The sequence below is a fragment of the Octopus bimaculoides genome, chromosome 3 (genome assembly GCF_001194135.2).
Source record: "Octopus bimaculoides isolate UCB-OBI-ISO-001 chromosome 3, ASM119413v2, whole genome shotgun sequence".
Taxonomy (NCBI): Eukaryota; Metazoa; Mollusca; class Cephalopoda; order Octopoda; family Octopodidae; genus Octopus; species Octopus bimaculoides.
Window position 1 is genome coordinate 101,175,262 of NC_068983.1, and position 11,233 is coordinate 101,186,494.

Sequence of the window (11,233 nt, forward strand, 5' to 3'; positions counted from 1 at the left end):
TATATATATATATATATATATATATATATATATATATTGTCATTGTTATCATCATCATTTAGCATCTGTTTTCGATACTGGCATGGGTTAGACCAGGGGTTGGCAAACTGGAATAATTGGTAAACTGGAGTAAATTACCCTAAGTGGGGTAAAAATGAAATTTTGCGGGGTAATGAGGACTCATTAGTAAAATCATACAAAAAACGTGTTCCTTGTTATGACAGAAATTTTTCTTCTGGCATGAGGAGACAGTAAAAAAAGTTGTTGCCTTCTGCAACAACCTACCTTTGAAAACAAGGATTTTCCACTCTAGTGAACATAAAAACAAAGCAGAGTAATCAATTGGAACACAGAGACTGTATCCAAATTACTCAGATGTCAAAATGTCCCAATTTTGATGATTGTAATTAAAATGAAACATCATTTTCCCAAAACCTGAAGTGAAAAGGTTTCCAGAAAAATCCTTTTGTTTCATAATGAGGATACTAATTTATTTTATTGCATTTGTTTTATACTTTTTATATCTATAACTGTATTCTCCATATAAATAGATTCAATAAACCTTTTGAATTCAAAGAATCTATGATTTTTCTTCCTTTCAAACCAAGGGAGTAATGTTGGCGTAAATAAATATATTTGAGGAAATTGGTTAAAAAAGTTCTCTGACTCCTGGGTTAGATGGTTTAACTGGAACTGGTAAGCCAGAGAACTGCATCAGGCTCCAGTTGTTTTGACTTCGTTTCTATTGCTGGATGCCCTTTCTAAAACCAGCCACTCCACAAAGTGTAGTGGGTACCCTTCACTTGTTACCAGCAAGGGTGCCTTTTATGTGTCACGAAGTGTGTGTGTGTGTGTGAGGGGGGGGGGTTGTGTGTGTAAAGGCAACTACAAATGGAATAGCCAGTTAATAACTTATAAAAACTGAAAAAAAGTAGGTTGATAGGTAAGAACGTACCCATAGCAAAAAAGAAAAAAGATTCAGCTACAACAGGAGTTTTGTTAAGCCTTCCAGCTACAGCCATCTCTTGCTTTCAGATAGTATATCTAGGGACCACATTACCTAATGTGTCCTTCTTACACAATGCTTGGGAATGATTTCAACAAATTTAACCATTATTTCTAGAAGGTGAAGCCTTTGAACAGATGTTACCAATGAAATAAACAAGCATAAACTTTACATCCCGTATTTTCTGGCATACAAGTCAAATTTTCCAAACCAAAATTTACAGCCATAAAAGGTAGGTCAACTTATACATGAAGATGATTTTGGGGGATCAAAAATTCCATGGGAAATGCAGCAGGATTGGAAGGATAGTGACAATGTTTGAATGTTTACACTACATGTTTACATTATACACTGCAGTTACTTGTATGCAGGAAAATACAATAACACAGAACAAACTCAAGTTTATTTTGGCTTCTTCTCTCAGGAATGTAAGTGTTATACGGGTACTGCTGAAAAGTTCCTGGCCTTAAGAGTTTTGTGATAGGCTAGGTTGGTGACCCAACCTTTCGAGTTCTTTTACAGGACTTAGAAAAACAGAAGGACCACTACAATAAATGTGTGAATCTGAGAGAGGAATATGTTAAATAAAATCACAATGAAATAATCCTTCTGTATTTTCTTTTACCTAAAGCCAAGCACTTTTCAGCACCTACTTGTATATTTTTACTTTACCCTATAAAATTTACAGTATAAGGTAGGGTGGGGAAAAAGGTTAAATAACTTCAAGTTTACTTCATTTTCTCTCTGTATTCAGGATAACAGTTTTCAATGTCTTTAGTGGTTTGACAGAAACGTTTCCAGCGCATTAAATGTTGATGTTTTGCTTGTACAAGTTGGTAGATACGGTCTGTGAAATGCTAGAATCCCAGTGGATTAAAGAAATATAAAAATTACTAAACAAGAGAATTAAACAATCTAAATTTTAAAAAAATTCAATTAAATAAATACGATTATTTAAGCGAAGAAATTTGTTTTTTTAGTTACATTAACAATGAATTTTATACATTTATCTCATAAATAAGAATATTTAGTAAAATACATTTACTTGATGAATAAGAAGAGGCAGACTTTCTGCTGTGTATTCAAACTTTTCAGCAATAACCAAAGTTTCCTTTAGCACATCAGCGACATTAACCAGTTTTTTAGCAGAGCTAACCTGTAAAGTAAATACAATCTAAATTTACTAACAAAATTTAATGATAACAAGATGCTATCTGGTGGCAAATACCTTAGGGAAAATGCAAGAGGCAGCAAATATTTAATCAGTTGCAAAAGATAAATTGTGACTTCAATTTCAGAAATTTTCTGGTTTTTTTTAATGTTTTGGGCTAGTATTTGTAACATATTTTTGAGTGAAGTCTTGCCTGTCAGGCTTTTTCTTGAATACATTTCTCAGAAGCATGTGTTTGTGCTTCCATACTAAAATGGATTGGATAGATAAACATTGCACAGAATCTCTACTCAGTTATATCTTGTATTCATGAATCAGTGATGTCTTATTCCCTGAAGTTCAGAAAGACATAGCTGTGTGATTAAGAAGCACCCTTTGCAACCATGTGGTTCTAGGTTCAATCCAAATACACAGTACACTTTTAGCAAGAGTAAATGTTTACTAGAGACCTGAGTTGAATTTGGGAGATGGGAATTATGCAGCAGAATCTGTCTGTCTGTCACTCTGCATGTGTGCATGCAAATGTCTACATTTTGTACTCAGTAAAATTGCTGAGCTGTAGAAACTGATTTTTGTTGGCATTTTCTTGTCAAATGATCCAGTGACTCTGTGTTTTCAGAGACAAGTGGAATAAAAACTCCTTTCCATGCATTTTAGAAGCCATAGCATTTCTCAAATCCTTTTACTTTGGCTCTCCCTCTAAAATTTATGTTATGTCTTAATCAATTATCTTTTACTTGTTTCAGTCTTTGGAGTGAGGCTGTGCTGGGGGGCATTGCCTTGAAGGGTTTAATTGAATAAATAGACCCCAGTACTTATTTTTTTAAAAATCTGATACTTAATCTATCAATCTCTTTTGCTGAACCACCTAGTTATGGGGGGCTATAAACAAACCAACAATGGTTATCAAGTGGTGGTGGGGGACAAACAGAAACACACACACAAACACACACACACACACACACACGCATGCACGCACACACACACACACACGCATGCACGCACACACACACACACACACACATGATAGATTTCCACACAATTTCTGTTTGCCAAATTCACTTACAAGGCAATAACCAGCCTGGGGCTACAATAGAAGACACTTGCCCTAGGTGCCACACAGTGGGATTGAACCTGAAACTATGCAGTTGCTAAGGGAACTTCTTAAGCACACACCCAAGTCTCCCTTAATTACAATAGATCCCTTATTCACAATACCTATGCATCACTATTACACGCACATCACACTAGTTTTAAATTGAAGTTGTTTACTTTGATTATATAAACTAATTATACATTGATACCATTTTTCAGTAAAATCTAAATTAATAGAATTGTGTATGAAGTGAGTGAAAAAAATGAATTTTTACCTGCAAAGTACGTTCAATCATTCTCTTCCTTTCTTTCCGATAATAATTAAGGTCTCGTGGAAATGGCACAGAACTGATGATAAACAGAAAATGGATAGACTGAGTCATCTATAATTCAAGTTGAAAGGAACAACTAATGACAATTAATGATTGTTTTTATCTCTACCACATTCAGGTTGTACCTAAATTAATAATGGTTTCAAATTTAGGTATAAGGCCAGCAATTTCAGGGATTGGGTAAGTTGATTACATTGACTCCAGTGCTCAACTGGTACTTATTTTATTGACCCAGAAAGGATGAAAGACAAAGTCAACCTTAGCAGAATTTGAACTCAGAATGTACAGATGAATGAAATGTTGCTAAGTATTTTGCCTGGCACGTAACAATTCTGCGAGTTCATCACCTTTGTACCTAAACTAATAATGTCAACTGCATGATATTAACAGGCTTCACTATATTAACAGCCAAGTCAATGGGAAAACATAGAAATGATAGAAAAAATGACCAAATATGCCTCAAATTACATTGTACCATCTTGAAGAAAGGAAAGACACATTAAATGATGTGGTCCTAGATGCACTCTGTTCCTGCTGTGTTCACCTGAGAGCAGTGTTGCACACATTACATCCTCTCCTAAATGGTCTCTACCCCTATCCCCAAACTACTTTCATTCTTCATCATCCCCACCCATACTATGTCAACCAATCACCTCTGTTCTGTACCTTCAACCACTGCTTTTTCTCCCTTCTACTTCTAAACACCTCTCTTATCTGCTACCATTTTCAACACCCTCCCATATCTACCATCATGATCCACATATTATAGCCCCTAATGTATCCCTATATTTCTCACTCCACAACTCCTACACTTTGCATATCACTCCACTACTTTCTGCTGTATTCCACTTCCTGAACCACTCCTACATCTCCCACCTTAATCCTCTACATACTGGTATTTCCCATCATCTGCACCACCACCCTTGTTCATCATTCACTACATTAACCTCTACCTCTACCTGTTTAGTCCCTCTTCACACTCTTATGAAAACATCCAATCTCTCATCCCTTTCCATGAGCCACCTCTTGTTACTTAAGAGTTTGTTTTAGCACCTCATCACCACCTTTCTTTTACCTTCTTTAACCATATATCTCCTCCATAACCAGATACCTGTGCTTTCCCTCTATCATACTTTAGCTTTCTATCACCTGGAATAAAGCCACCAACTTCTACCTTCCTTCTCAAATATTTCCTCTTAGCAGTGGGAGTTTTCTCCTTTTCTTTTTGTCTGTTCTTGTCTATCTTGCGAGTTACATGGCAACTTCAATAATGCTGGTGGCATGAAAAAAGCAGCTAGTACACTCTGTAAAGTGGTTGGCATTAGGAAGGGCATCCAGCCACAGGAACCATGCCAAAGATGACATTGGAACTCACTGCAGACTTGCAGCTCGCTGGTTCCTGTCAAACCATCCTACCCATGCTGGCATGGAAAGTGGTTGTTAAATGACGATGATGATGATGATAACAATGACAAAAATGACGATGATGATGACAACAATGAAATGATCATGTCTGGAAAATCTCTAATTTTTTTCCCTACTTAAATCTGGATGTTCTGCTTCCATTTTTAAGATAGTACAGTGTAATTTGAAGGATATTTGGCCATTATTTCTATCACTTCTGTTTTCCCATTGTTTTGGCTGTTAATATGGTTGAAGTTTGTAAATATCGTACAGTTGGTATTATTAGCTCAGGTACAAACTGAATGTGGTAGAGAGAAAAACAACTATTGTCACTGGTCATCCATTTCAACTGGAAATATAGACAATTGAATGTTGATGTGAATATTAAATGTAGATGTTCTGTTAGTACATCTGCCTCTGTCCTACTATATACCTTTAATTTTAGGTTTGTTTTGTCAGGTCTGAAATAGGACTAAACAAGAACAATATAGTACCAGGCATACTATGATTACTGAATCTTTATTATATGTAGAAAATAACACAGCCATGATTCACAAACGAATATAACATATACCATGCTTTTGCTAATCATTCTTGGTACCTATGTAGTCATGTGCAGAGATAAACACTCTTTTATATGAACAAGTAAGTTAATTCACCTACTGCAGTAATGAATCAGCAACACAATACCAGTGATTTAATGGTGCTTATTCATTTGAATGCAACAGTCACAAATTCTTAAACTTCACTCCATACAAACACTAAAGGGCATGAGCCATATAGGGAGCATCTATATCATGCATAAGCAACCTTTTTGAAAGAAGTGGTGCACATGAGCTATGTCTCATGTGGACTTTTTAGATGGTAATTTTTCGTTAGGTATACCAAACAGAAAGTTTTGTGGGCTACAGACTGTCCATGACTGCTCTATACAATGAGTTGATGTGCTAGAAATAGCAGCCAAATATCCCTCAAATAACACCCTATCAGCAGCACCCTGCATATTTCCTTTGTTGAGTATCCTATTTACACTAAATCTGAAAAGAAGATGGTATAACATGTGACTAAACAACATTAAGATCTTTTCTGTTTGGCTTTTACTTTTCAATTCCTTTAATTTTGTTCTAATTGATTTCAAATTTAGTGTATTAATGTAGTTTTGTATACTAATTATGGAAACAAAAAAGTTGTTTGCAAATGCTGGGTAATTTTAGTCAGTCAAAATCCACAGTCAGCCTGTTTCCATAGTAACAAACCAAGGTATGGCCTGCTTTTATCTGTCTGTTGCTGTCCAGCCATATGTAGTATGCAGACAGGTCCTAGATCAAGGAGGAGAACAGTGCAAGCGGTATGCTTTATGACTTATTTAAAAGGAATAGTAATAGAATGGTAAAGTAGCCATATTTTTGCTTCTCCTAATGTTTGTTTCAAATTTGTGGCACAAAGTCAGAAATTTCAGTAGAGAGGTTAAGTCGATTATATCGATCCCAATACTCAACTGGTATTGACCCTGGAAGGATGAAAAGTAAAGCCAACCAAAGCAGAATTTGAACTCAGAATGTAAAGATGAAAGAAATGCCACCAAGCATTTTGCTGAGCATGCTAATGTTTCTGCCAGCTCATTGCCTTCATGCTTCTCTTAACATTGCCATCAATACCATGAGGATGATTATAAACTAGAAAAAGATGAAAAAATCCATCAATAATTTGGTTACAGTACTCAAACAATAACTAAATAACTTCATTTTAGGCTCTTTTGGAATTACCAACAACAATTTATGGTTCAATTTTAAATCAAATATGATCCCTTAAATTTTATTTCAGATTGGATGTGCTTATTTCCAAATGACTGATACAGAAAAAACAAAAGTAAACTACATAATATCAACATCATCATCACCATCGCCATCATCATAACCACCACCATCACCATCATCATCTTTTAATGTCCATCTTCCATACTGGCTGTTTATAATAACACACAAAGATAATCAAATACCAACCTAATTATTCTGGTTTCTTTATTTGTAAGTAAATTCTGTTCTTCCAATTCCTCTGTAAGTTCAAGTATGCTGGCTTGCAGCTGTTTCTCTAGAGAATGTACATTCTCACTTCCAGAAATAACATAGTAACCAGCCAAATTCATGATGGCAATATAGAATGATTTCTCAGAGTAAATCTATAATAGAAGTTAGAGATAAAAAGAGACATTAAATAAGAAACATATAATTGCTGTGGTTTATATCAAACATTTTCTTCACAGTCAACATGGTGAAATAACTTCATGTTTCCAAATAGGGATTTGCAGTTGAAGGTTAGCACAGGCATGGCTGTGTGGTAAGAAGTTTGCTTCCCAACCACATGGTTTCAGGTTCACTTCCACTGCATGGCACCTTGGGCAAGTGCCTTCTACTATAGCCTCAGGCCTGTGAGTGGATTTGGTAGACAGAAACTGAAAAAAGCCCAATGTATATATAACTGATGAGGAACTGGGGACCTTCTGTGTCTGTTTTCCATTCGTCTGTACATTTTCTGTTTCTTTTAACTTGCCATTCTGTGTCTGTTTTTTGTTTGTGCATTTACTATACATTTTTGAACTAGGCCTTTTCATATTGCCTGTTGATGCCAGTTTATGTTGCAGGACCTGCATCCAGTTATCCCACTCCTTTCTAATCTGGTCCATGAAAGGCTTGTTTAATGAAACATCAAGAGGTTGTAATGGGAAAGTCAATCCACCAGGTATGACAGCTATTTAAATTTTTTATCCTCCTTACTGTACTCACAGTTGTGAGTGCACGAAATTGGTCCCAGACAAGAAGGGATGGTGTTTTGCGTAAAGCACCAGGATGTCCTGACCATACTTTATCTAACCATAACTTGATAACATTTTTGTCTGTCCACCCCTTAGGGTAAATGTGAGTAACAGCTCCTGATGGAAAACAACCCTTTGGAAGTGTTTTTCTTTTAAATATTAAAAGTGGTAGTAGCTTCATGCCATCTGCACAACAAGCCAATACTATGGTGTAGTGTGTTTTTCATGTCTTGTTGTTTTAACAGAAACTGTTTTGCTACCTTTAGTATCTACAGTCCTGCTTGAGGGAACATCAAATATCAGTGGCACCTCGTCTATATTTGCAGCGTTATGTTGCACATATCACAAATTGGTGAAATTCCAGTATCTTGTTTTCATATTCTTCTGGCATTTTCTTCTGGCTATCCTTGATTTATATGTATAGCCAATCTGCTTCTTTTCATGAAACAAAAAGACCAGCTTGCACAGCCACTGAAATCATAATGACCTCTTGCAGCTGCCATAACTTTAGCTTGAAAAATTATGACTTTACTTGACACAACTATACTTTTGTTCCGGTTATCTGCAACCCAGGTTTTCAACCCATTTTCAAGTTCAGGCCATTTTGCATTTGGTTTCCACAGGTCATGTTTCCGTTTTTTAGTCTGTCGCAGTTCATCCTCCTGTTTTCATCACATCCATACTATTCTTGCCATTAGAGGTGGTCCAAAATGTCTAGCAGCCACTCTGTTACTATGTTCCTTGGCATATTCTATCACTTGCTATTTGTATTCAATAGTGTAACTATGCCTTTTCTGCAACTCCATTCTATAAGGGTACTGATATTCTGAAAATTAAGTGGGGCAAAAAGTACTGTTATATACTATTACCATATGGTAATCTATAGATGTTTGTTCACTTCACTGAATGATAATATTTGCCCCACTATATGTTACTGATATTTACTGTAATTCTGATTGAACAGATAGGGAATTCAATGTGCTACCCAAAGGAGGTCCGTGTTCAAACTGTTGATGTCGTTGGCTTTGGTTGGCTGCTCACTGCAACTGGACATGCACTTTGTTGGTGTCAGACTCAGTCAGTACTACCAAAACAAAACAAAGAATGTCTGTGAGATGGTTATAATGTAGAGATAATTGTTCTGTTGTTTGTTTAGGTGTTAGATAGAATTGAAGTATTTTGTGCTTCATTGAAAATTTGTTTTATTTATACGATACTGTTACTTGATGCAGGATATATAATAATGGTTACTGGTTTGAAATCTGTAAACAGCTATGATAATGAGTGGTTTGCCTCACAACAGCCAGTAGTTTAACAAATCATCACAGTCATTTATGGAACATTCCATGTTTAGCTTATGGCATTCTGGTAGTTTCAAAAATTATCATACAGAAAAATGTCTGGTTTCCAGTACAGTTGTAAGCAACTGAAGGCAAGTTCAAAATCCATGCCAATGGTGCACATTAGTTTCCAAATCGCTCGGTGGCAGTGCCACTTACATTGTTTTGGTTTGGTAAGCAAAGATGGTAAGTGCATGATACAGTGGGCAAACTTTGATTACGGTATTATGAGCCCATTTTACTCATAAGTATTGCTCTCAGTGTTAATTGTGAATAAAGCCACAATGATTAAGGAAAGAGAAAAGCTAGTGTGTAGTGCTGAGATTAAGCAGAAAATAAACATAATTACTGTTAAGTGCATTGAGCAGTGTCTCTCCAGATGTATTCAACAAAGCATCACAGAGAATCATGGACCCCAGTACTGGTAATTACGGGGTGTGGGGTTATGGAATGAGTACACGTAGAATGTACAAAGTCTGTACATATTGTCTACAGCGTAATATACCATTATATTCATTTGGAAGTTGTTTGAGTTGTTTGTATTGTTAAACAAGGTCCAAAGCTGTGTGTCCATGCAGGACACACAGAAAATTTGAGAGTCAAATTTTGGAAAAAAAAACCTGCGTCTTATATGCCACAAAATATGGTATTTATTAACAGAATGCAACACACCCTTGGTTTTATGTACAGTAAGCTGTTTATATATTCGTGCAACTTCTATTTCTAGCCTTTCTTCTTTCTCCTTTTTTTCTCTCTCTCTCTCTCATTCTTTTTCTCCTCTGCTCGCTACTGACACATAACCTGTGGTCAGCCTTTTTTCTTTTTCTCTTTTTACATCAGCTGTTGAAGCAATCGGTCATAATTTCTCTGGTCTCCACATCAACCTGTTTCACTGCCTGTTGCCCTTATTTCCAGTCCTTTACGATTTCCTTCTTAGCATTACCCATACTTCGCCTTCATCTAGTCCTAAGGCTACATTCTGTTTGTTTATTTCTTTTTTTGTTCCTTGTCCATCCACTAATGATCTCGTCTTGAATTACATTTATTCATTTTCGTACGTCCACTTCTGTATCACTTGTTATTCATGTATTGTTTGTCGGTTCTTGGTCCCATATTCCCAGCAGCAATATTATCGTTAAAAGTACAAAATTGCATTTGACCCACTGGCTAACTGATAAGGAATTGGGGACCTTCTGTGTCTGTTTTCCGTTCGTCTGTGCATTTACTATGTTTTTAACGTGTGTGTGTGTCTGTGTCCCCTACCACCGCTTGACAACCAGTGCTGGTGTGTTTATATCCTCTTAACTTTCAGCAAAAGAGATCGACGGAATAAAGTACAAGGCTTAGAAAAAATAAGTCCTGAGGTCAATTTTCTCAATTAAAACCCTTCAAAGCTGTGCCCCAGTATGACCGCAGTCAAATGACTGAAACAAGTAAAAGACAGACTAATGTATAAGATTAATTAACTAGAAATTTGAGACTCCATTGAAACAGACTACCATCACGCTTCAGTCTATTTGAACCAAAGAGGGGAGTCTCTATGAAGTTACTTGATTGGCTAAAAATAACAGCCAAATCACACTTTGATACCTTAAAGAAGAAAGAAAACATACATTGGATAATGCGGCGGAGGTAAAGAATATGTACACTACCCATTTTCGGCGTAACAAAAACCCTAACCCCTAAACCCTTGTATCGACCGTGCGATGTGCTAAAGGAGCCATTCCTCGTCACCTCTCCTGGTCGTATGTTCGGTCTTTACACCCTAATCCAAACCCTAAACACCAGGTGTACGTATTCTTTACTTTCGCCGCTGTAACGACTATTATGCTTTTAATCATTTTGTGGTATGACGTCAGCAACTGGGGAGCTGACCTCTGACCGGAACCATGAACTGACCGGAACGGTGAGCTGACTGGAAGAGGAAGAAGGGCCGAGGGAGCCTCGATCGGGATTTTGTGCCCTTTTCAAACGGGGTTGTTGTGAGGAGAGGACGTGCCAAGCGATTGTCTAGGTGTTGGTAGAAGCAGCTGCTATTTCTAGTGTTTTCCGGGTCGGGCCAGCCACGAGGAT

General features: G+C 36.7%; 1 protein-coding gene across 3 annotated transcripts in view; it reads right to left on the minus strand.

Moving 5' to 3' along the window:
* Positions 1–11,233, minus strand: part of LOC106870339 (uncharacterized) — a 164,102-nt gene that overhangs the window by 140,920 nt on the left and 11,949 nt on the right. For all 3 annotated transcript variants that reach the window (XM_052966375.1, XM_052966373.1, XM_052966374.1), the window contains exons 2-5: positions 7,012–7,187; positions 3,548–3,620; positions 2,052–2,162; positions 1,739–1,863 (exon numbers count right to left, since the gene is read on the minus strand). In XM_052966375.1, the coding sequence (XP_052822335.1) occupies positions 1,739–1,863; positions 2,052–2,162; positions 3,548–3,620; positions 7,012–7,154 (452 nt within the window). In that variant the 5' untranslated portion in view covers positions 7,155–7,187. The remainder of the gene's footprint in view (positions 1–1,738; positions 1,864–2,051; positions 2,163–3,547; positions 3,621–7,011; positions 7,188–11,233) is intronic.